This window comes from Artibeus jamaicensis, unplaced genomic scaffold (assembly GCF_021234435.1).
Source record: "Artibeus jamaicensis isolate MK-2021 breed Jamaican fruit bat unplaced genomic scaffold, CSHL_Jam_final contig_1028, whole genome shotgun sequence".
Lineage (NCBI taxonomy): Eukaryota > Metazoa > Chordata > Mammalia > Chiroptera > Phyllostomidae > Artibeus > Artibeus jamaicensis.
The window spans coordinates 7,374,062-7,401,062 of NW_026521201.1; the positions used below are offsets into that span (position 1 = coordinate 7,374,062).

A 27,001-nucleotide genomic window follows, 5' to 3' on the forward strand; every position below is an offset into this window, starting at 1 on the left:
TCATTCAGAAGTCATGGCAGAAGTCATTCTCCTGCTGTTACTGTTTTTTTATTTTAGCTGTTTTAATTAGGTATGCAGTGATATTTCATTGTTTTAATTTGGATTTCTGTGATGGCTAATGATGTTGAACTTTTTTTTTTGTGATTATTTGCCATCTGTGTATGCCCTTTAGTGAAATGTCTGCTCATGTCATTTGTCCATTTTTTATTTGGAATAGTTTTCTTGTTATTGAATTTTGAGAGTTCTTAATACAGTTTAGATAATAGTCTTTTGTTGGATATGTGATTTACAAACACTTTCTTTTAGTCTGCAATTTGTCTTTCCAACTTCTTAGTGTTTCACAGTAAAATTAATTTTGATAAAGTTCAATTTATCAATTTTTCCTTATTATGGATCATGCTTTTGGTGTCAAGTCTCAGTACTCTTTGCATAGCTATAGATTTTGAGGATTTTCTCCTATGTTTCTCATAAAAGTTTTATAGTTTGCATTTACATACCAGTTCACGATCCATTAAATTTTTTTTTATTTATTGATTTGAGAGAAACATCTGTTTGTTGTTCCACTTACTTGTGTCTTCATCGGTTTCTTGTATGTGCCCTGACTGGGGGTCAGACTGCAACCTTGGTGTATTGGGATGATGCTCTAAACAAATGAGCTGCCCTACCAGCGCCATGATCCATCTTGAGCTAGTATTCGTATAGGGTATGAGGTTTATTTAGGTGGAGGTCCTCCTCCTACTTCCCTTGCTCCCTCCTTCCCAACTCCCAAGGGATTGTTTCCACTTCATTATTTGTTTTAGCTATTCCAGGCTGCTGCCCTGTAAATTTTATAATAAACTTTATTTACAAAAATTGTTTCTAGGATCTTGATAGGAATTGAATCAAACCTATAGAATTTGGGGAGAGTTGACATCTCATTTCTGGTCAACATGGTGGCATAGGCAGAGTGGCTCGCCTCTTGACACAACCACATCAAAGTTACAACTGAAATATAGAACAGCCATCACTCAGGAACATCAGAAATTGAGCTGAATTGAAGTCTGACAGCCATGAACTTGAGTTGAATGGAAGTCTGACAACTGTAGAATTAGAGAAACCACATTCATCCAGACTGGTAGGAGGGGGCGCAGATGTGGAATGGACTGGTCTTGTAAGAGGGTATATCCAAGGGGCCCAAAAAAGGATTTGTAATGGGGTCCAGAACTTAGGGTGTCCAGGAAATATTAAAAATATGGGTGTCTTCACACCCACAAGTCTGAACAGGGGGATGGGACACATGGAGCAGGGCCAGCAAGAGCTGTTCTGCACAGTAACAGTTTTGCAGATAACCTCTAGAATGGTCATTTGACATATCTATAATAGATTTGTTAAATAGCTGTGGCCATGCTTTGAGCCAGGGAGAAGGGAGTGACTTCCACTGAGGATATAACTGGGAGGTGGCTCCCCCTGGTTACAGAGCCTGTGTAAGAGCTTGGAGGTGATTGGCTCCATACCACAGGGCCACGCCTGCCCAGATTTACTATGGCAGCCAAGAAAAGCTGGAAAGCTATGGGAATGCTGGCAAGTGTAGCTGATTGTGGGAGGAGTCGGAAATGGGGTTGCAGAGGAAGATTAACTCTAGGATTTAAACCCAGGGGTGGCAGCCATGACAAGAATAACCACTCAGCTCTGGCAGTGAAGAGCTATGTAGCTTTAGCAGGGGAGAACCATGCAGCTTTGGGTCTCCCTTTGCTACTCATCTTAGGAAGCTGGAAAGCAAGATGTAGCAGCGATGCAGAGCTTTCTCTTGGCAGTTCGGAAGAATGCAGGAGAGATGCTGTGGGAAGGAAAGGGTTGAAAGGACTCTTGCTGGTGGGCCATGAGAAAGGTGTGCCATGTGGTTTTGGATAAGAACTGGAAATCCCGGCGACATAGCTGGTGGTGCTGGCAACTAAGGGAAGCCTGCCAGCTGAGCACGGATTACTGGGAAGAACTGGTGCTAACTGAGCCATGGACTTCTACTACTTTTCCTGAGATACAGTACCCTGGACCAGGCAAAGGGGGAGAATGAAGGACCGTGTGTGACTGTGGGTGTTTTAAGATTAGATTTGGGGATTTTAATGAAGACATTAAGTCATCATTCTTAAGTCTGTATAACTTTTGAATAAATAATTCCTTTCTTTTTCACCAATCTCTGACATGGAGAGCTATAATTTCCTGGCAGCAGGCAAGGTGAACCTAGTACAGGGGACCCCTAGGGTGGGTCCATTTGGTAACATTGTGCGACCTTTTCTCTGGTGGCCAAAGAAATCATGGGAGACCACATGCACAGTAGCTTTAAAGTAATACAACTACTTGTACATGTGAGATAAAAGCCTGCCAAAACTAGCCAGGGAGGATCCACCCTATAATAGAATCCCTCCAGCCTATGGGGTGAATCTCTGCTTAGAGTTGGCCTGCTTCCATGTTCTCTGCTATAAACTCTGGTTTAATTCTTCACCCTGATCACCAAGAATCTGGTTACCTGTGCCCACCTGTGACAGTCTCACACCCATATGGATAAAAATTGGTCCCACATCCACATGTAGGGATATCTTGGGAATGAGGAGTCCCAGATCCACATCAGGCACCCCAGCCCAGGGTTCCAGTGGTTGGAAGATAAGTCCCCACAACTTCTGGCTGCAAAAACCAGTGGAGATTGAGTTAGAGAAAGAAACTTTTGGATTCCCAAGCTGTTCCTCTTAAGCCACATGTGTACTCACATACTCAGATTCATTCCCTCTGAGCTCCAGCACCGGAGTAGCAGCTTGAAAGGCACCAGTGGTATACAGGAAGAACCTGAAGTGTCTGCCATCAAGCAAAGGCTATTGTCCCTTTTCTCAGCCTTCCCTCCCTCAGAGCCATTAAGCTGGTGCCATACCTCAGACTCCATCAACCTGGCTAACACTGTTTGGCCTGCCTTGGAGGTCCCCAGAGGCTCTGCCCCCACCCAATTTATGAGCCCACCCAAGCTGCTCTTCCATTAGAATGGCTGGTCTTGGCTCCTAAATCCTATCAAACAAGCAATAGCTGGCTTCATTGTGAGCTTGGGGGTAGCCAGATTAGATTCACATCTGGGCTTGGCCTTGGAATCCCTTACAGCATAGGCAGGGTGGCTCCAGGCGAATCAGCCCCCAGGTGGGGGCTGACCTTGGTTTACACCACCTGGGAAACCCTAGGGCCAGAGCACCCAGTGGACAGCTATAGACAACATTAGAGCACTGCAACCCTGCCCCTGCACAGCTGATCTTCCATGGACGGCGGAGGTTGGTGGTCAGTGGTCATAGCCAGTCCTTGCAGCTGACTAGCCTGTGTAAATCCCTCCCATTGATTGCCAACAGCAACCAAGGCTCAACTACAAGAGGAGTGTATACTCAGCCCTTTTGTATTCAGCCCTCAAGTACCCAGCTTGGGTGATAGGGGAGGCTATGCCACTGGACCCTGCAGACACATATTGTGTTAGACCATATTACCAAGACACAGAGTCAAAGCAGTTCTACCTAATAAATAGAAACAAACACAGGGAGGCTGCCAAAATAAGGAGAAAAACATGTCCCAAATGAAAGAACCGATGAAAACTTAAGAAGAAGAGCTAAACACACTGGAGATAAGCAATTTATCAGATGCAGAGTTCAAAACCCTGTTATAAGGATGCTCAAGAACTTACTTAGTGAGGACCCCAGCAGCATAAAAAAAATCCAGTCAGAAATGAAGGATACACTAATTGAAGTAAAGAAGCATTTACAGGGAATCAATAGTAAGTTGGATGAAGCCAAGAATCAAATCAGTGATTTGGAATATAAGGAAGCAAAAAACAACCATGCAGAACAACAAGAAGAAAAAAGAATCCAAAAAAAGGACGGTACAAGCAGCCTTTGGGACAACTTCAAGAGGCCCACCATTCACATTAGGGGTGCCATTCACATTAGGGGCTATCTGAAAAAATAGTAAAAGAAAAACTCCCTGATTTGGTGTAGGAAATAGACATGCAAGTCTAGGAAGCGCAGAGAATCCTGATTATGATGTATTTAAAGAGGCCCACTCCCAGACACATCATAATTAAAATGCCAAAGGTCAAAATAGAGACTCTTAAAATCAACAAGAGAAAAAAGTTAGTTACCAGATGGTTCCCTGATGGGGGGTGGTGGGGGAGAATGGGTGAAGAGGTGAGGGGATTAAATGGTACAATAGTAGTTACAATAAAGGAAATGGAGTAGCCAAAGAATTTATACACACGACCCATGGCTATGAACAATGATGGAGGGAATTGCCTGAGGAAGGAGTTGGGGGTGCTTGGTGGAGAGGGGCCAAAGGGGGAAAAATCAGGGTAACTGTAATAGCATAATAAAAAAAATATAATTTAGCCCTGGCTGGTGTGGCTCAGTGGATTGAGCATGGGCCTGTGAACTAGGGGATCACAGTCAGGGCATATGCCTGGGTTGTAGGCTAGTTCCCAGCAGGGAATGTACAAGAGGCAACCATACATTGATATGTATTTCCTTCTCACCTTCCCTTCCCCCTCTAAAGATAAATAAATAAAACCTTAAAAAATATATATATATAATTTAAAGTTACAGTTTTTTTTTAAATTACAAAAAATTGACATCTTCACTATATTGTTTTTCAGTCCACGAATGTGAACTATTGCTGTTTAGACCTTTGACTTTCTTCATTAGCATTTTATAATTTTCAGCAAACAGATTCTATACATATTTTAAGTGTATACTTTAATATTTAAATTTTTTGAAGTAATTGTAAAGTGGCATTGTTTTAAATTTAATTTTCGCATGTTAGTTGTTACTATATAGAAATGTGATTGATATTTGAGTGTTCATGTTTTATCTGTTGATCTTACTCATTCATTTAGTAGTCCTGGGAGTTTCTGTAGATTTTCAGTAGCATTTCATGGTTTGTTTTGAAGTATTTTTTCTTGTCTTTCTGTTGTGTATATTAATTTCTTACATAATAATCAAATAGGGTAGGTTTTAGCATGAAAGCTGTTGGTATCTATGTATTGTATTTATGTCCATTCACTTTGATGAATTTTCTTATTGTAATTTTAATTTTTAGTTGCTTCTTTTGGATTTTATAGATAAAGTGTTATAATGTGTAAATAGTTACAATTTTAATTTTTTCTCTCTTGTTTAACTATCTAAAACCTCTAGGACAGAGTTTAATAATGGTGATATGGGAGAAAAAAAAATAATGGTGATAAAGGACACTGTTACTTTCTACCTTTACCTTAGAGTTTTAGAATTGATTGCTTTGGGTTTCAAGGTGTATTGCATCCAAGTAGGAATTCATTTTATAATTAGAGAACATGCAAATGAACTAAAGTGTGTAGTAAATTACAGTTCTCTCCAGTGTTCTCCTGTTGGGCTTTTTTGTTTTGTTAAGTCTTTGGGACCCTGGAGGTTCACAAAATAGATTGGTAGTCCTTCCTACTTTAGAATATGTAAAATGGTGAATATAATTAAAAATTTATGGAGATTTTACAGTGCCTTATTTTGTTCATTCTTTCATTGTACTTGTAGATTTAGAAAACATTGTTGATAGGACTGTGTTTTGATCTCAGGCCTTTCCCGGAAATTGGTTTTTTAAATGTGTTTTTATTTTATGGAGAATCCTTACAGATTTTTTGGGAAAACTTATTTCTCGTCATTTGCTTTCTGTTTCTGAGTTCAAGATTACAAAGCAAATCTAGTTAATAGGGCACCCCATGTATATTCTCCTTAATGAACAACATATCTTTATACATAGCTCCTGCTTATGAAAAGATCAGTGTGGTTATATTTCAAGGCTACTTTGCAGAAAGTTTTATTGTACTTGCTATGTTTGAAAATAAAGATTTTGATTTTTTGTTTGCTTGCCATGTAAACAAAATGACTTTAGGGTTTGTCTCTGTAAGACATGTCCAGATCTGCAGAGAATTTTTATGAGTCTATTTAAGCCAGGAATCAAGATCTCACATTCTCTGGAGAATGCCCGTTTTGCAGTTTCTTTTATACTTTAGGAATTAAGGAGGAAACATGAAGAAAATTACCTGAAGGTGAGAGAAAGCAAGGCAAGGTATAGTTAACAAGATCATTTGCTTCCCCAAAGGTCTGAGAAAGGATTACTTGTAGCATCTCAAAGGTGTGTCAATCTAAATTCACAAGAACAATGGACAGACTTGCTTAAACCACCAGTTATGTGTAGCACGACTAACGACCAGTCATGTGTAGCATGCCTAACCACCACTTAGGAATTTATGATCATATCACCCTGTGAGGCTACTTTTCCATCACTGGACTTGTCTATTTTACTACAGAATCCCTTTTTTGTTCACAGGTTTAAGTTCTTAAACTTTTTTTTTTTTTACTAGTCTAAATTTTTTGGGTAGTAGAAAGCACATGAACTTAATGAGGGTCAGAATGACCTTGGTATAAATTCCAGCTTCTCTTTATTTATAGACTGATGGCTTTGAATAAATTTACTCAATCCCTGAGCCTAGTTTGCGTATCTGTAAAGTGAATGTAAATCAGTAGTATTATTCCCTTTTTCAGAATTGGGCATTAATAGCATCATTTATAATCTCAGTATTATAAATATGCTAGCCCAGGCTCTTATGTGATAGGCAGAAGCCCAGGATTGGTGATCCTTAAAGTTTTTTGTGTTTATTACTGCTCTTAAAACTTTGAAAACCCTTAGAGAAATCCTGCGGCAAAATCACATGATTTATGGAACTAACAGACTAACTCTTTGTTTAATTAGAACTCTTGGACTAAGTCTTGTATACTCACATATATGAACACTTAAGTACACCTTTTACCTCTTATGGTAACCAGGTCCTCCCACTTTGCTCTACTCCTCCTTTCCCCTAGTAAGAACTTTGAATTTCATGAGAGTTATGAGCGTCACTTGTACCTTGGCTCCTTCCTATTTTAGTGTTTCTAGTTGGGTTGCCTGTGATAATTACCTTATTTAGATATGTAACTAAATTCGAAAATAAGCTTTTGTACTGTGATTTAAGAGGGAGAGGGTCAAGGACTTAAAATATTGTACTCTAGGAAACTTACTGCAATTCATTTTAGAGAGATATTTAGGACTTCTGAAAGTTTTTACAAAACAATATTTAAATATCATCAACTATTAATCAAACATTTATGTGCATAGCATTTTCTGAAAACTTATAGCAATATAAAAGTATGCTCCAGTTCTGAGTTTCTTGTCTTCCAGGGTAGTCTAGTTAGAGTTCAAAATGACTAAAAAATATTGAGATGTCAGATATTAAGCAATTTAAATGTAAAAGATTACCAAAAATTTATGCTGTATAGGACAGAGGTTGTTCTATTTATTTCATACAAAGCATGGCGAGTTTTGGTTTCCTCACCCGTGAAATAGCAATAAAATTCCCTATGGAGGGTCATTATGATGTCTAAATGAGAATGAATATGGAAAACCCAACTACAATGCATAAAATCCACATATATTCTTTCTGTACTTAGATATGCTTTTAATAAAAAAAAAAGTAAGATGTGTTATTTGACAAATATGCAGGTAGAAGAAAATGAAAAGTAAATCTCACTCCAGTCCCTAGGTTCTTCCCTATTCATTTCTGTACCAAGAGTACAATTTAGAATATTTTCCAATAATTATTCTATGTTACATATACAGTTATATTTTTATAATACATAAGTGGGAACATACTGTATATGTTTCCTGCTTTTTCATTAAAAATAGATTTTGGCATTCTTTCCTATCAGCAAATGCATGTTTTTAAATACGTCATTTTATTGTTATTGATTTCTGAGTGTTTTATTGTTTCAGTGTATAATAATATAACCTCTCTTTTCCCCCAGCACTCATTTAATGTGTTTAAAATATGTTAACTTAAAACCTTTCTCTTTCAGGGTTAACTCAACTATCCTGAAAGTCCATCCTCCCACGAAGAAGGGACAGAAAGGAAGACCTCTTTGTAAGAAAAGCGTGTGTATCCCATGAACGAGACAGCAAAAAACCGATTGGAGTGCAGCAGGACTCCTGAGCCAGAAATACGGCTCAGAAAAGGGTACCAAACTGATGGTATAGAGAAAAGTGATAATGGCAATTACCAAGGAGATTTGGAGCCTGTTTTAGAGGCACCTGCTCTTTCTACCCATCATAAAAAAGTAAGTTGAGGTGGCAGGATGGTAAGTAAAACAAAAATGTATGGGAATATGGCTGGAGAGAGGATAGGGTTTTGGAAAGGAACCTTGAGCACATTTGTAAGTTCTGTTCAGGATAATTTGCAGTCTCTCATTTTTAAATCAGCTAGGTATTACTCAATTTCATAGTTATGCCTTTTCTGTTGATACTTAAAATCATACTTAATCTGCTTCGTCTTGTTTGAGGAGGGAAATGTGTAGTACTTTAGTGATGACATTATTGTTTATATTTTTGGAGAAATTCTAATTGTATTCTGGAAATACTTCTTCAGGTATGGTTCATCTCTAGTGCATACATTGGAAGTCAGTATGTGATCTCCATTTCTGTGGCTCTGTTCCTATTGTAGTTATTAGCTTAGTTTGTTTTGGTTTTTTTTGGGGGGGTTCGGTTGTTGATAGTTGTGAGTTTGTTGTCTTTTTACTGTTCATATTTTTTATCTCCTTTTTCTTAGATAAGTTCCATTAACATTTCATATAATAAGGGATTGGTGATGATGAACTCCTTTAACTTGACCTTATCTAAGAAGTACTTTTATCTGCCCTTCTATTCTAAATGAAAGCTTTGCTGGATAGAGTAATCTTGGATGTAGGTCTTTGGATTTCATGACTTGGAATACTTTTTTCTTCTTTCCAACCCTTTCTTGCCTGCAAGGTTTCTTTTGAGAAATCAGTGGATAGTCTTTCAGGAACTCCTTTGTAGGTAACTGTCTCCCTTTCTCTTGCTGCTTTTAGGATTCTCTCAGTAATTAGTAATTCCTTAGAGCCTCAGTAATTCCCCAGGGTGAGGCAATCCGCATAGCTATATTGTGGTTCTCTATGTGGGGGAGGGGTTTGAGAGGGAACAATGCTGCTTGCTTAGCTCTTGGCTGGCTTGCAGTCACTTCCTCTGCTACCTACAAGCAAATTGGGCCCTTCTGGTGCTGATTCCTGGGTGAGTGGGTTTGTGTACATTCTAGGACCCTGTGGGTCTCTCTAACGAACTTTCCTATGTGGCCCAGAGACTCTTCCACTGCTGTAGTTCCCACAGGTTTTTACAGTCAGAGGTTTTGCAGCTTTATTTTTCTGTGCTGCAACCCTGGGTTGTGCAGTCTGTCTCGCTCCCCAGTTGTTCTTCCCACTTTATCTGCATGCAAACATGGGACCACTTGGTCCACCAGCTGCCGCCTTGCTGTGTATCCTCTCTGCCTCAGCTGCTCATCTCCGCCCCTACTGACCATCTGGATGAATGTTTCTTCTTTAACTCCTTGGTTGTTGGACTTCCATACAGTTGATTTTCTGGCACTGTGTTTTTTTTTTTTTTTTAACTACACATGTTTTTTATCTTTTTTTTCTTAGATTAAGTCCCTGTAACATTTCATAAAATAAGGGCTTGGTGGTGATGAACTCCTTGAACTTGACCTTATCTGAGAAGCACTTTATCTGTCCTTCCATTCTAAATGAAAGCTTTGCTGGATAGAGCAATCTTGGATGTAGGTCCTTGCCTTTCATGACTTGGAATACCTCTTTCCAGCCCCTTCTTGCCTGCAAGGTCTCTTTTGAGAAATCAGCTGACAGTCTGATGGAAAGTCCTTTGTAGGTGACTGTCCCCTTATCTCTTGCTGCTTCTGGGATTCTCTCCTTCATTTTAATCTTGGCTAATGTAATTATGATGTGCCTTGGTGTGTTCCTCCTTGGGTCCAACTTCTTTGGGACACTCTGAGCTTCCTGGACTTTCTGGAAGTCTATTTCCTTTGCCAGATTGGGGAAGTTCTCCTTTATTATTTGTTCAAATAAGTTTTCCACTTGTTGCTCTTCCTCTTCCCCTTCTGGTACTCTTAAAATTTTGATGTTAGAACGTTTAAAAGATGTCCTGGGGGTTCCTAAGCCTGTCCTTTTTAAAAAATTCTTGTTTCTTCATTCTGTTCTAGTTGAATGTTTCTTTCTTCCTTCTGGTCCACTCCATTGATTTGAGTCCCAGTTTCCTTCCTGTCCCTGTTGGTTTCCTTTATATTTTTCTTCATTTCACTTAGTGTAGCCTTCATTTGTTTATCTAATTTGTGACTGAAATCAACCAGTTCTGTGAGCATCCTGATCACCAGTGTTTTGAACTGTGCATCTTATAGGTTGGCTATCTATTTGTTGTTTAGAAGTATTGGCTCTGGGGCTTTGAGCTGTTTTTCTGCTTGAGCCATAATATTTTGGTCTGTTAGTGCCTGTTACGTATGTGGGGCGGAGCCTTAGGTGTTCACCAGGGCAGAGCAACCCAAGTTGCTGGGTTGTGATGCTATCCTATGTGGGGGCAGGGTCCGAGAGGGAACAGTGGCCCTTTGCTCCACTGTCTGTTGCATCTCAGTTCCTTCCGCTGTTTCCTAAGCAACCTGGGCCTTTCTGGTGCTGATTCCTGTGTGGGTGGGCTTGTGTACATTCTAGGACCCAGCGGGTCTCTCCAGCAGACTCTCCTGTGAGGCTGGGAGTCTCTCCCTGCACCTCAGCCCCCACAGGTATTTTCAGTCGGTGTTTTGAGGCTTTATTTCCCAGGGCTAGGACCCTGGGTTGCTAGATCTGTCTTGCTCCCTAGTTATCTGCACGTGAATGTGGGCCCACTGCCTGGTCAGCCAGCCACTTTGTGCACAGTGCCCTGCTTCTCAATTGCTGCCTCGCTGGGCCTGCTCTTTGCCACCCCACGCCCGGGTCTGCCAGCTGCTGCCTGGGTGCCCAGGGTCTGCCCGGTGCTGTCTTTCGCACCCTGGGTGCCTTGCATGCCCAGTATCACCGCTTCCTGTGCTGCAACCCCTTTCTGCTTGGCCACTGGACTCCACCCCACCTACCACCTTGCCTACCATTCTGGAGGAAGTGTCTACTTTAACTCCTTGGTTGTTGAACTTCCATACAGTTCAATTTTTTCTTAGTTTTGGTTGTCATTTTGTTTCTGAATTGTTGTTGTCCTTATTTTGGTTGTTGGAGGAGTCACAGTGTGTCTACCCATGCCTCCATCTTGGCTGGAGGTCTTGTTATATTTGTTTTTAAATTTGTTGTCCTTCTTTTGGTTGCGTGAGGAGGCAGTGTGTATGTACCTTATGCCTCCATTTTGGCTGGAAGTCCTATTTTTATTTTTTTGCTATTGAGTTCTTAGGAGTTCCTTATATGTTTTGGATATTACCTCTTACATGGTGTATGGATTGCAGATATTCTCTCTAATATTCTATGATAGGGTCATAGCCTTATAAAATAGCTTATTTAGTTTCCCTGAGTTGTTTTTGTCATATGTCATAGGATAGTAGATGATGTATGTGTTCTTTTCCAGTTAAAAATAAGATTCTATATTTTTATCAATTTCTTGATATTAAGAAATGTTTTCAGAGATTTTCAAATACACACATTGAACTGTTCTGGAATATAGTCATATCCAGTTTAAAGAACTGATAGTGATAAAGTAATACACCTGGCAGTTTCTAGAAGTGACTGTAACTGAATGCTTAGTAAAGGCTGATGGAAAGTGGAGCAGAGGAAAGGAGAGAATGTGTAGGCATTTCAAGTAACAGGAGGAGTAATGTGCAAGGTATTGAGTCTGAAAACAACTTGGCATGTTTTAAGAAGTGTAGTGAATGGTTGGGGGAGGATGGTAAAAGATGAAGTAAAAAACATGTAGGAAAGGACTCTTGTAAGCTATGATATGGAGAAGTGCTTTGGATGCCATTAGAAGGTTTTAAGCAGGGAAGTAACAAGACTATATTTATATTCTAGAAATTTAATTTTTGACCCTCATGGGTAGACAGTGTATTATGGGTACATTTGAGAGGGGTGATAAAACTGTAGATGAGCTAGAAGGCTGCCACAGAAATTCATGAGTAGTTGAGTCTGGGATGATAGTGATAGTGACCGAAATTGGCAAGAAGTGGGAATATTTGAGCTATGCTTTGGAAGTAGAGTTGACAGAATTTGCTGGTGGATTGGGTATGATGGTTAAGGGAGAAGGAATTGACAAGCATGATGCTGAAGTTATACGAGTCATTGGATCGATGAGTGTTATGATACTGTGTTCTGAGACAGGAAAAGCAAAGGAGGATGAATTTGAAGTGTGGAATTCCAGAGAGGTCTGTGCTGCAGATGATCACTTAGGAAATAGCCTCAGTATGGATGTTGTTTATAACTATTGAAATGGTTAAGGTTACATAAGGGAGGAAGAATGAAGAGAGGGATAAGAGAAGGGTCTAGGATCCAGCCTGAAGAACATCACATTCACAGGGTCTTTCAGCATTTACAAGGAGAGCAAGCAAGTAGAGGAAGCTAAAAAAGAAAAGTGAGAGATAGGAGGAAAACCCAGGAAAATGTAATATCACAAAAAACAAGTATTTCAGGAGGGAGGGGAGGGAGCTGTAGTTTGTGTCTGGTGCTGCGAAACTTTAGATCAAGGATGAAAGGGATGAAAAAGTGACCATTGGTTCTGGCAACATGATGTTCATTGCTGTACTTAAGAGCTGGACAGCTGGGAACAGAAGCCAGGTATTGGGGAAGATCAAATTGTGAATAGCAGGTGATAATTATTCATGGCACATGTAATAGGCAGTTCTTTCCCTGTCATGGAAAAAGACGATCAAATGAATGAACTTTTCTCCAAGTATGGTTCCTGTGTAATGACATTATTTTAAAATTTTCTGGTTTTCCATGTGAAATAATAACAATTATTCAATAGAATTACATTAAAAAACCTTTAATTTTTGGCTTGTTCTTTCTTAAATGAGTACATTTGCAGTCTACTGATGATAAATGTATAGATGTAAGTATTTTAGAGGTGTTTTGGACTACAAAAAGAATAATTATTAAGACTAAAAAGTAGATGTTCTAACTCTAAATTTGTGGACCCTCTTTTCTGAATTCTGTAGGCTTGTGCTTGAAATTATGCTATGCTTGCTTTCTAGTACTTTAATAACAAAATGTGAATTATGAATTATAAAACAACTATCTTCAGTGCCAATGTTCTGGTAATTTTATATCTCAAAGTGTTCATATATGCATATTAAATAATGTTAAATTAAAAAAAGCAGAAGATAAAATAATATATGTATATTACAATGTATAAAGTCAAATACACTGATATTTAGAGTTATGTAAATATTTAAATATTAGTGTACCTGAAAGACCATATTCCTGTGTTAGTCAGCTTTTTTTCTGCAGGAATTAAATAATCCAAAAGCTCAATGAGTTACAGTAAACACACACATTCCGTGAGGGCTGTAGGCCAAGTGAGATTGGTTGCTTTAGGTTGCCAGCCTATTGCAGGCTGGCTCCATGTGTCTTCTCATTCTCAGACCCAGGCAGAAGGAGACTGGAGACTTCCTGGAGCACGTTCTCATGGCAGATTGCAAAAGTTCCAGAGAATAAGCCAAATCACACATTTGCATTTAAAGTTTTTGCTAAAAAACTTTAGCAAAACTTTAGCAAAAGTAGTATATGTATGTTACATGTACTTATCATCTATTGGGCAAAGGAATTATATGGCCAGGTTCAAAGATAGTGGGATAGGGATTATATTGCTGTTTGGGGGAGGAGTCTTCTTCTCCCAAGAGCATGCTGTAAAATGAATCAGTTATTAATTTATTAATTTTTAAAAGCTGGTTAATAAGTCCTCAGAATGTCTTCTTTTAGTAAGGTTGGTTCTTATGTCCCTTCAACTAGATGCATAGAATGATCAGGGCTTAATGAGAAGAAAGGCTCTGTTTACCAAAAAGAGTAGATCTCAGGTTGGGAAGCACTGCATAGGGAGAGCTTTTGGCCAAAAAGACTATTTTTTTAGAGCGTTTTTAGGTTCACAGCAAAATTGAGGAGAAAGTACAGAGATTTCACACATACCTTTTGCCCTCACATATACATAGCCCCCTCCATTATTAACATTCTCCACCAGAAGGATACATTTGTTAATCTAAATCCACACATATTGTAATCATCCAAAGTCTATAATTGTTGTTACAGTTCACTCTTGATGGCTGCATATCTATGGGTTTGGACAAATGTATAATGACATCTACCCATCACTGTTATTATACAGAGTAAGTAGTTACACTGCCCTAAAAATCCTGTACTCTGCCTATCAACTTCTCCACCAGAAGGATACATTTGTTAATCTAAATCCACACATATTGTTGTTAAAGTCTATAATTGTTGTTACAGTTCACTCTTGATGGCTGCATATCTATGGGTTTGGACAAATGTATAATGACATCTACCCATCACTGTTATTATACAGAGTAAGTAGTTACACTGCCCTAAAAATCCTGTACTCTGCCATTATTAACATTCTCCACCAGAAGGATACATTTGTTAATCTAAATCCACACATATTGTTGTTAAAGTCTATAATTGTTGTTACAGTTCACTCTTGATGGCTGCATATCTATGGGTTTGGACAAATGTATAATGACATCTACCCATCACTGTTATTATACAGAGTAAGTAGTTACACTGCCCTAAAAATCCTGTACTCTGCCTATCCACTTCTATTTTTTAGATACAGTGGTAAAGGGGAGCCTCTCTAAGGAAGAGCATGTTTGAAGTAAGACCTGAGTGATAAGGAATCAGCCATGCAAACACTTGGGGGAATAGGGTTTCCAGGTAGAGGAAACAAGCTAGTATAGAGATCCAAAGGCAGGAATAAGCTTTTCTTTTTTTCCTCTTCCTTCTTCTTACAATCTTTTTTTTTTTTTTAAAGGCCTGAAAGAAGACCAGTGCAATTAGAGTATAAGTAACAAGAGAAAAGAGCAGAATAATAAGATGAGGTCAGTGGGCCAGGCAGGGGGCTAGATCATTCATTTTAGGTGTATAGAAGGAGTTTAGATTGTAGTTTAATAAAATTCAGTGGAAAGCAGGCAGCTTTTGTGGTGTGTAAACAGTTGGGAGACATTGGTGATTTTGAAAAGATCACTCTGGATGTGGAGAATGGATTGCGAGAAGACAGAATGGAAGAAAGCCAGAAGCCTTCATTCTAGGTGAGAGATGATGGCTTGAAATAGTGTGACAGTAGCAGCAGAAATGGAGAGAAATGGATGGATTCTGGGTATTTTAGAGGTCAGGCCAGCAGAACTTCCTGATGGATTAGATGTGGAGAGTGAGGAAAAGAGAGGAGTCAAGGACGATTGCTAGATACTTTAATTGAGCTAAAACTAAGATTGGTAAGGCAAGAGTGAGGCGTAAGTTTAAAGGGAGAAAAATCAAAGAGTTCTGTTTTAGAATGTGAGATTTGAGATTCATATTAGTCATCTTAGAAGAGACATAGTGAGTAGGCAGTAACTATATCACTATGATTTTAATGTACCACTGTTTCTTAACTACATTTAAATCTGACGTGTGTTTATTGAATCTAAAGAATTTTAAAGTGTGAAGGAATTTCAGGCTAATGAATCTGACATTATAAATGGCAACAAAGTCCTGTTTATAATATTAGTTACTACATTTTAACCATGAGATAGTAAAATGATTTTAGAGTTTGGAATTTCCCCACTCAGTCTCTTTTGTGTCAGTCACATTAATTGGTTATTTATTTCTTGTTGTACTGTGTGTTTTTGTTTGCCATCTTCACTTGGTAGTGTCTTCTAAATACATGTTTTTTTGTTTTGCTGACAAATTATTGAATGTAATTTTTTTCATCCTTATATAAACAAACTCATTATATTGCCCTGAAAGCCTGTATTTGAGTTCCCTTTAAGCTTAGAGCTAACCTAAAAAGTGAACAGAGTGATCAAAGAAACCATTTCTTTCCATCTGTTTTAACAGATTTTTTTTTTATGAGGAATGAAGGAGAGGATCTGTCTGATCCATAGATTATAGAATGTTAGAGCTGGAAAGTTTCTCTGAAACCATGTTGTTTAGTACCTGAATTTACAGATGAGGAAATTGTGTTCTTGTTCCTGATGAAAATTCTTTGTATAGTGTTTCTCTTGGGAGTGGAAATTATTTGCCAAAAAAGTGAAGGTGGTTTATGAAGAAATTAGTGCATCTGCCAGTACTACTGACCTACTTGGGAGGTACTTATAAGGAAATCTTCTGCTCTGGTCCTTCCTTGGCCCTTCCTCTCTATTCATTGCAACTTCTGCTCTATATTTACTCTATATACATTACTGTCCCTTGCTATTAATTTTAGGCTTATTAGTGCAGAATAATCATGGGAGCTAGAAGAGAAAAGGGGATAGAGGTATAGAAGAAGATTCAATTCTTATAATTTCCAGTTTTGAAGTGGAACTATCTGAACTTTGAGCAAGTAGAGTGTATCCTTCTAAATAATTGTAATAATGCCTTAAATTAGTGTATAGCACTTTCATAGCTGTTATTTCATTTGCTTCTCAAAACTGCACTCTGAAATACGAAGAACAGATACGATCTCTTTTTGAAAGTGGATGAAAGTTTAGAAAGCTTCATTTACTCAAGGTCACATGGCTAAAATAGCATGTGCCAAGTCTTTCTGACTGCTCTTTCTGTTGAACAAAGCTGCCTTTATGACAGCTGGCACCAATTTGACTTCATGTTTCTCAGTTGCAGACCCTGCCCCTGAGTATCTATGTTGGGTCCAGAGGTTAGGTTCAACAGTTGGTACTTGTTTTTTTTTAATGGAATTTTTGCGCACCTTATTTTTGTTAAGCAAGGTTAATATTCTTCTTAGATGCATCCTAACCATTTAATGGATTTTCAGTTTATTTTGAAAGTAAATAAACCTATTGTATCTGTGGGGTAATCCTTTATATTTCTAATGATTTTCCATCAGTTTCTTTGAGTATTCTTTCCTCTTTTTAGGATGTAGAACTTCACTAGATTGCATAAACTTTAAAAAATATGATAGTTTTTCTTAGGCCGCCTAGTTGCATTAAATGCCAATTGTGCATAGGATAAAAATGTAATAAGAAAGCAAAAGGGGTGTTTTTTATAGGCAAGGTACGTGAAATTCTGAATTTATAAAAATAGTTTTAAAAGTAGTTACATGCACTATGGAGTGATATGTGTTGTTCTAAGTGTTTATCAGCAGGTTTCTTTAAGTCTATTAGGAGTTCTTATTTGATTACCTCTGGCCCTATAATGAAAATAAATACTTAGATGCCAGGATTTTATTCCAGACGTACTGAGCCAGAATCTTTGAGTCTTGGATGTATTTTTTTCCATTGATTTTAGCAGGGGGGTGGGAGATAGAGGGAAAGAGAGAGAAAGAAACATTGATTTGCTCCACTTATTTATGCATTTATTGGTTGATTTTGTATGTACCCTGATCAAGGATCAAAACTGTAGCCTTCGTGTATTGCGATGATGCTCTAACCAGCTGAACTGCCTGGCCAGGGCACGGATGGATGCACTTTCAAAAAGCTGTGAAAGTGATAAAGATGCTCATTATCGTTTAAAAATGAGTGCCTAAAATAATTCTATTTTATTTAATACAGTTAATGTATAAAAACTCCTCAGGAACATGCTTCACAAAAAGACAAATGTCTACATGTCCTCTGAGAACAATCTGGAAAATAAAATTAGACTTTATTATTTGTTAAAGGAAAATGTCATATTTACTCACAGTTGACTCTTAAAAAATTGAGATAATTCATGTAAAATTCACCAATTTAAAGTGTACAATTTATGGTTTTAGTATATTCGCAGACTTGTGCAACCATCACTACAATCTAAGATTAGAACATTGTTTTTCCCCCAAGGAAACCTCGTACCCATTAACTGTCACTCCCTATTCCAATACCTAATCCTAGGCTATTTCCAATCTACTTTCTGTCTTTATGAATTTACCTGTTCTGGACTTTTTATATAAATGGATCATATAATATGTGGTATTTTGTGGCCAATATGTTGGCCCCTTTACTTAGCATAATGTTGTACCATGTACCAGAACTTCATTCCCTTTTATGGCTGAATCATATTCCATTGTATAGATATCCTGTATTTTATTTCTCTAGAATCAGTGGTGGTGGTTTCATTTTTTTGGCTATTATGAATGATGTTGCCGTGAACTAGCATGTACACAGTCTTCGTGTGGATATGTTTTCATTTCTCTTAAGTATATACATAGGAATGATTTTTCTGGGTCATAAGTTAATTTTACTGTTTAACATTTAGAGGAACTGCCACACTGCTTTTTACAGCAGCTGTACCATTTTACATCCCACCAGCAATGTGTGAAGGCTCTACCCTCCCCATACCCTGGCCAACACTTGCTTTTGTCTGCCTTTGAATATAGCCATCCTACTGGGTATGAAGTGGTATCTCATTGTGGTCACAGTAGTCTCTTGAGCTTTTATCAGGAGTTCTACTGAAGTTAGTTGTGGCTGAAGATTTTAATTATTTAACCTCTTTGAAGACTTTGAAAATAGCTAACGTCAAACCTGTTACAAAACTGAAGTTGCATCAATTCAACTTTTAACAGTCCATGTCTTTTCATCTGTACTGTCACTACTTTAGTCTAAGATACTATCATTTTCTGTTTCTAATATTGGGCTAGACCTTCTAATAGGACTTTCTGTTTTGTTACTTGTTCCTGTTCAATACGTTCTTCACACAGTTGATAAACACAGCTCTTAAAAATGCAGAGTTTTTTATGCCATTCCCACTCTTAAAAATACTTCATTTGCTTCCTACTGCACTTAGGATAAAATCCTTACTCCTTTCCATAGCTTACAGGACTTTGTATCATCTCAACTCTGCCTATCTCTCTAACTTCATTTCAAGACATTCTCTTGCTTGTTCAGTGAGCCTCAGCCCCCCACTGGCCTTACTTCACTTCTTTAAAGGGGCTTGGGTCTCTCCAGACATGGCTATTTCCTCTGTCTGGCGGGTTCTTATGTCCACCTCATGCTAATTGCTGCTCATCCTTTAGTATTCAGGTTAAGTTTTACTTCCTCAGAGAAACCTGTTTCAAAATCTCTGTCCTCACTTCATTTTACATTTTCTTTAACCTTACATTTTATTTTCCCTAACAACATATCATAACTTATATATTTGCTTAACAGTTATTTTTGCGTATAGACTCTATGTTCCATGGTAGGAAGAATTTTGCCTTTTATGCACCCCATCCTCAGATCCTGGTCAGTCTTTCATGGTGTGCTTATAATATCAGGAAATGGTATAGTTGTTGAATGAATTCATCAGCAGCCAGTTTAGAGTTCTATGTCTAAATTGTCTCAAGTAGTTTCCATAAACTACTTGAGATGTACACAAAGAAAATACTGGGATATGCTATTTTGATGTTCAGGGAAACTTAATTAACATACTTATTTTAATCTATGATAGAATAATGCATTCCTTTCTTTATCAAAAGAATAATGATGGTTCAACAGAGGCAGTTTTCTAAGTTCTTGCAAATACTATCTTATTCCTGAAGTAGCCTTATGAAATAGATATTAGTAGTATTTTTGTTTTGCAGATAAGGAAACTGAAGCTCCATTGAATTTGTTACATACCAGGATTCTTGTTGGAGGATTTTTTTTCTTCCTGGGGGTTGGATTTTGTTTTTATTGGTTCATTGTCAAAAGTGTGATTTGGCAGTTTCAGTGGTTATTTGCCTTTAATACATTTTAAGAGACATTTTTCTGTAGGCAGTCAGAATCATGGGAAAAGAGAACTTATGATAGGTGATAGTGATTTATTGTAATTGTGGAGTTGATTCTCAGGTAGCATCAAATGAAATATCTGTGTGCACAGGTACCTTCAGGAGTCCCTATGTTTAAAAGTCTTTTATTTAGGAAAATGGAGATGTTAATCTCTTTAGTTCCTTATAAAGCAAAGGTTTTTTTTTTTGTGTTGTTGTTTTTTGTTTTTAAAGAAAGAGTACTGGACTGGAAACTGATTCAAATATTTTACAAGCTCCTCCATGTGATCCTCGGGCATGTTTACAAGTTGAGAGCCAATGATCACAGTCTTCACAGTGCATATATAGGTTATAGACAGATGGAATTTCCATTGGGGTAATGCTAGCCCCAGAGGACCTGTGTGTTCTCTTCTGTAAATGTAATAGCAGTAATATACTGAGAATATGTACCTTGTCTTGCAGGGCTGTTGTGAGAGTAAGTTAGTACCTGTGAAGCAGTGAGAACAATGCCTGGTTCCTGGAAAGTACTTACCACTGTTAGATGTAGTACCTCATTAGGGGTGTATATCTGTGTCAAAGAGAAAAGACTTGTTTAAATTTGACCTTCAAAAGGCAAGACTATCCTATCTAAAGGACAAAGTCAGTCTGTTAGATTTTGGTTTTATATTTTTTAATTGTTCTTTAAACTTTGTGAAATCTCTTTAAAAAATCAACTTAGTTATTTTTTTTTTCCATTCACCTGGACATAGTGTCTATCCCCAGCACCTAGAATAGTCTGAGACTGTTGTATTTGCCCAATAAATATTTAAGTAAAGAAATGAATGAATAATTGAACTTGAGTTTTACCCATGGCCTTTTACTGCCCACCAGCTATGTAATTTTGGCCAGTATTCTTAATTTCTTGGGTCCTCAGTCTCCTTATGTTGAAATGAAGTTGTTGAAGTAGATGGTTTCTAAGGATTTCTCAACCTCCAAATTTCAGTGGTTCCCCAGTATAGTTTTAACATTTTTTTTTTGTCAAAGGATAAAAGATGAATAAAGATGATAATTTTTTATAGATTAGTCCAATTAGGTGTCGTTGATTTAAGCAACATTACTTAGTGGCTACTTTTATCATGGTTGATTTTGTTTAGGTAAATCATTACTGTGTACCAGTAGATAATTTCAAAAGGAGCAGTTTCATAAAAGGCTGGGGGGCGGGGGAAGGTGAAGCAGGGTCTTGGATTTTGAGAGACCTGGTTTGAATCCCTGATCTCTTCTACATCATTATTTTCCAACCTTTTTGTGTGGGAGGGTCTTTAAAAGAAAAAAAACAACAAAACCCTTAGTGAAATGTAATTGCATACAGAAAAGTACATGAGTCATACATAAGTGGATAGAGTGATAAATAAATAGAGCGAACCAGAGGTTCCCTTTTACTATACCGACCACTCTGTAGTCACTACCTATTCCTCTCCCCCTAAAGGTAACCATTGTCCTGACTTTTTTATTGACTTTTTTGGGGTGACATTGGTTAATAAAAGTATATAGGTTTCGGGTGTGCAGCTCTATAATACATCATCTGTACATCATATTCTGTGTTCACCACCCAGAGTCAAGTCTCCCTCTAATTATCTTGACTTCTAAAAACAGATTAGTTTTGCCTGTTTTTGTACTTGATATCATTGAAACCGTTCAGTTTGTAGTCTTTTATTTTCGTTTTTTAAATATATTTTATTGATTATGCCATTACAGTTGTCCTATTCCCCCCCTTCATTCCCCTCCACCCTGCACACCCCTCCCCCACCAGTCCCCCCCTTTAGTTCATGTCCATGTGTCTCGAGTTCTTTAGATTCTGTATTTCCCACACTATTCTTGCCCTCCCCCCTATCTATTTCCTACCTACCGTCTATGCTACTTATTCTCTCTACCTTCTCCCCCCCTTCTTCTCCTCCCACTCCCCTGTTGCTAACCCTCCATGTGATCTTCATTTCTATGGTTCCGCTCCCGACCTAGCTGTCCTCTTAGTTTGCTTGTTTTAGGTGTGGTTGTTAATAACTGTGAGTTTGCTGTCCTTTCACTGTTTGTATTTTTATCTTCCTTTTCTTTTTTTTTTTAAGATTTTATTTATTTATCTTTAGAGGGGAAGGGAAGGAGAGGGGAGAGAAATATCAGTGTATGGTTGCCTCTTGCGTGTCCCCTGCTGGGAACTGGCCTGAAGCCCAGGCATGTACCCTGACTGGGAATTGAACTGCGGTTGTTTGGTCCGCAGGCCTGTGCTCAATCCACTGAGCTATACCAGCCAGGGCATAAACTTTCTCTTATACCTTATACCTCTCTTATAGTCATTTATATGGCTAATTCAGCCCGTTATTAGAGTGTAAGCCCATGGAAAACAGAGACTATATTTTACTCTTCTTTTTAAAACTCCTTTTAAACAATTACTCAATTAGAGCAATTTTCAGCTTTTTTTCATCTCATGGCACACATAAACTAATTACTAAAATTCTGTGAAACACTGAAGATATATATTTTTGCCGACCTGACAAAAATAGGTATAATTTTGATCATTTACACCAGGTAAATTATCTTGTTGTGTGTGGCTGCTGTCATTTTTTTATTTAACAGTTTATGAAAAAATAGGTCATTGCCCCTGAGTAAATGGTCAAGTATTGCATGTTATAAAAATCTTGTGACTCACTGGTTGAAAATTGCTGCTCTGTTGAACTGAGTCAGGCTAAAACAGATAAACACTCAAGAGATTCATGAATTATTTCATGTTAGACTGATGTTAAAGACCTTTCATCTTTATCTCCATGGTTCAGTCTTTCCAAAGATAAAATATACTTTAGAGAACTGTCATTTTAGGTTGCACTTTCTGACACTTTCTGATCCTGGCCCCTGTGCTCCTTGGCATTATGGATGAGATGAGACAAATTCACATGGACTACCAAGTCCCGTGGAGGAAAAGGGACAGCATGGCTTCTCTCTCAAGGGGAGAATAAGCTTCTGAGCGCCTTGGCTACTCTCTCAAGAGGAGAGTGCCTTGACCCTTGCCTTGACAAGCTTTTATTGGGTTCTGTTTGCACAGGAATACAGGGTGTATACATATACCAATTAATCATTGTCAGGCAGAAATGATTAAACAAATAGATAACATTCAAAGAACTCTGAGGTCTTATTCTGAGTCAGGGTCAGATACTTAAAGGGCCATAAAGCTTTGGGGAACAAACTCACTTCCTGCTTGGACCATTATCATTTAAATTGAGGGTAATTAGCAAAGTAGGTTTCATAGGATTTTATGCATTCTTTCTTAAGCCTGATCACCCTAGGGGACCCGCCCTTTCCAGCACAGCACCCACCTCCAGCATTGTTTCAGGCTTAAGTCAGGCAGGGGAAGTAAGGCAGCCAAGAGATTAGGAGACTTCTTGAAAATAGAATGAGGACTCAGGCTATGTCAAAGCCGAGGGGCAAGATTCCATTACCCCCTTTTTCTATAGTCCCCCAAGTCCTTTCCTGGGGGCCCCTTTGAGATCGTGCCTGTCTTAGGTCATCCCTCTTTTAAGGAATCTTACCTGTCATTGGCTAACCAGTTATCCTCCGGGGCCAAGGAGGGCGAAGAGAAAGGGGGCAGAGATGGTGTCCCTACAAGGAAAATAAACTTTGTCTTCTTAGTGATTTATAGTCCCATGGTCCTTTACTCAGCCTTAGCCACAGGGGATTACAGCTCCTGAAACCAGGCAGGGGGGTTCCCAACAAGTTTGGACAGATCACCAGACTCAAATACTATGTTTTGGAATGTAACCAACTTTAACTCAGTCTTCTTGCAGATGGACTTCACTGAATGTAGGAGAAGAGAAATGTTTATCAATATTTTGTACTCATGTTCTAGCATTGGTCTCTCTAAGTATAAATACAGTGATTTATTCATAGAAACCATTAGGGAATCAAGTTTTATGCCTTAATTTTAGGCAGTTTTGGCTTTAATTGTTTAATTTTTCACAGTGTCTAATTTCTCTTCATAATTTGTTTTGATAAGGCTTAGCAGCATGACAACAGAACAGAACATATTTAACAATTGTATGTGACTGTCTTAATATAGATGCAATTTAGCATGGAAGGAAAAGACTGGGCACTGTGGTTTAGTGGCCGCTAGGTAGGAAATTGAAAGTAATTTTTACTCGTGACAAGGTACTTCTTTAGAGTTAATATTGGAAAACAGACTTTTATATATAGTGCCTAGCGTAGGCTTTCAAAACCATCATTATATGGCATAGCTATAAACTTGCCTATGTACTCTAAGAAAAAGCATTTTTTTTTAAAAAAAGTTCTGTTTTCTGGTCAGTGTTTGACTCTACCACTTTATCTTCTGTCTAACCCAGGGGACTGTGTTTGCCACCGCTCACCCGTGCAGATCCCTAAATAACAACTCCATAATGCTTGAACACAATAAATAAGTAATTATGGATAGCATTATAAAGTTTTCTTTTGAGGGTATATTTTTTAGTATTTTGTTATAGGAGGGTGAGAATTGGGGATGAGACATGATAAATCAACAGACTTACAAGTACTTTGTACTTCTGAAGGAGACTTTGTTAAATAAAAATTCAGAAATCTTGCTGACATGTTGGGGTAGGTGGAAGTATTTATCCTTCTGTGATATGTATTTCTGACCTCTGATCACAGTCTGCCTAATAACATACACTGGACTACCAGGTAAAAATATTATTACCAACAGTAACAATGCATTCTGTTGAATTGAGACTAGCTTTTTCTGCAGAGACATTTCGGATAAGTGGTTGTGAAAGATGTGACGAGAAATTGCATACTGGCAGCCCTAATACTTTGAAAATTTCCAATATGTATGAATTTGTTACTATGGGTTAAATAATAGTAACTCCTCAACAATACGATTCAAATTTTAGTCACCACAGTGTATTTACTATAATTGCTAAGGCACAAACTTTACTGCTAGCTCTTTAGTCTACAGGTCACTATACAAATGATGAGTATCATGGTCAGTGAGTAACCAGTTATGTCACTTTTTGAAGTCTGCCAGTGACTGCTTATTGTATGTATTGTTACTCATAATACACAAGACAGGCAAGTGTATACTTGTTTTGCTTCCCAGCGATAAACCTATGTAATTTGTTTTATAAAAGTGGATAATCAAAAGTGGGAATCAGCTAACAAAGATAAAAGTGAAGCAAAGAAAAGAAAATAGTAATGCTGAAAGTGAAAGGGAAACATAAATGGATTATAGAAGAAATAGCTGACTGTGGTAATGTTGACACTGCCACCATTTAAGAGATTTTAAATAGGCAACCAGAGGAACTTAGTGAAGGCAAAATTGTCGATATAAATGAGTAAAGTGTTTGTGACCAAAAGGGTGAAGATGTCCAGAGAAGTGATGCAGGTAAAAAGGGCAAACTAAAGGCACACTTAAATATATTTTACCACACTGAAAATGCAAAGAATAAAGTGATGAAAGCTCATGGAAACTTAGGAAGGAGTATAACAATTTGCCAAGGCATAGGAAAGATTGTTCACTTTGTTTTGTGAGTTATACCATAAGAAGACAAACATGTTCCAGTTACTCTTGGTAAGTTTTTAACAAACACTTAATTTTCAATGTTTCTGCTTTAAAATATAGCATATGAAATAAATAACAGTTTGGCTATTTTTAAAATTTCTCAGTACATTTAAAACTGAAAGTTGTTTTGACAAATTTGTTACTGTCATGGAATAGTCATTTTCCCCACTGGTTTTTAAGATTGTTTTACATGATTTTGACTTTGAGTAATTTTTACTAGCCTTGACTACCATGCAAAACAAGGTCTGCTTGGCCCTGGCTGGTGTAGCTTAGCGGATTGAGAACGGGCCTGAGAACCACACAATCGTGGTTCAATTCCCAGTCAGGGCACATGCCTGGGTTGCAGGCCGGTTCCCTGCAGTCCAGTTCTCAGCAGGGGACGCACGAAAGGCAACCATACATTGATGTTTCTCTCCCTCTCTCCTTCCCCCCTTCCCCTCTAAAGATAAATAAATAAAATCTAAAAAAAAAAAATGCTTAAAAAAAAAAAAAACAAGATCTGCTTGTATGTGTTGTGGCCTTGGGTCAAATGTGTTACCTGATACAGGCAGTGTCATAACTAGAAAACTGAAAGTAGAAAGAATAGAGTATGAACTTTGAAACTGTATGGACCAGAGGCTCTGGCATTTTGTAAGTGTGCGGCTTTGGACAAATCATTTGCCCTTAGTTTTCTCATCTGTAAGATAGTAGCTGCTCAATGATACTTAAAAAATTTTTTTGAATGGATGCTTATTTACCATTTAGCCTTGGCACTAGTAACCACTTTTCAAAGTAGCTGACTTATCAGTATTTCTCACAGTGAAGTATCTGATAAAATATTTTTATCTGATGTAAACAAATAATACTGGATGGTGGCATATATAATTTGAAGTGTATAGACCCTCTCATCTTTTTTTCAGATCAGTTCCTCAAACATTATTGACATTGTGGCCAGATAGTTCTTTGTTGTGGGAAGCTTTCTTTTGCATTGTAAGATGTTTAATAGCACTTTGACCCTTCCTACTAGACACCAGTGGCATTTCCCTGAATTTGACAAGTAAAAATGATTCCATGTATTTTGAGATTGGGGGGAGAGGAGAATTGCCCCCAGTTGAGAACAACTGCTTTAGACTTTTAAAGTATTTTCTTAATTTTTCCTCTCCTTCCTGTTCCCTTTTTCAATGTGACCTCCCTGTTGCCAAAATATTGAGTTGGCTAAAAAGTCCCAATGGTTTTTTTCATAAAATAAGAGACATATTTTTCATTTCATCTATAACTTTATTGATTTGGATATTTTGAGTATGTTGGCTGTCTCCTGCATGGTATAAAGTTGATTGTTCTCAGTTAATGTCTCAATTTGGTCACTATCAACTTTAACTGGTCTATGTGAGAAATCTCCAGCACGAAAATTTGCAAACCACTTTTGACATGTTCAATCAATCACAGCACCTTTTCCATATACTGCACAAACCTTTTTTTGTGTTTCAGTTTTTTTTATATTTCTTGAAATAATAAAACATAATATAATGAAAATATCACATACTTTCTTCCATCTTCAGTATTCAAATGTCTACACAAAAATTCACCAATTTTGGTGTTTTTTAAATATATTTTATTGATTGTGCCATTACAGTTGTCCTATTTCCCCCCCTTCATCCCCTCTACCATGCACACCCCCTTTTTCACCGTTACCCCCTTTAGTTT

The 27,001-nt window shown here is 37.9% G+C and overlaps 1 protein-coding gene across 3 annotated transcripts in view; it reads left to right on the forward strand.

Annotated features, from left to right (window-relative positions):
• ADIPOR2 (adiponectin receptor 2) overlaps positions 1 to 27,001 on the forward strand; it is a 97,988-nt gene that overhangs the window by 47,026 nt on the left and 23,961 nt on the right. For all 3 annotated transcript variants that reach the window (XM_053662712.1, XM_053662704.1, XM_053662713.1), the window contains one exon: positions 7,911 to 8,168. In XM_053662712.1, coding sequence (XP_053518687.1) covers positions 7,998 to 8,168 — 171 coding nt within the window. In that variant the 5' untranslated portion in view covers positions 7,911 to 7,997. The remainder of the gene's footprint in view (positions 1 to 7,910; positions 8,169 to 27,001) is intronic.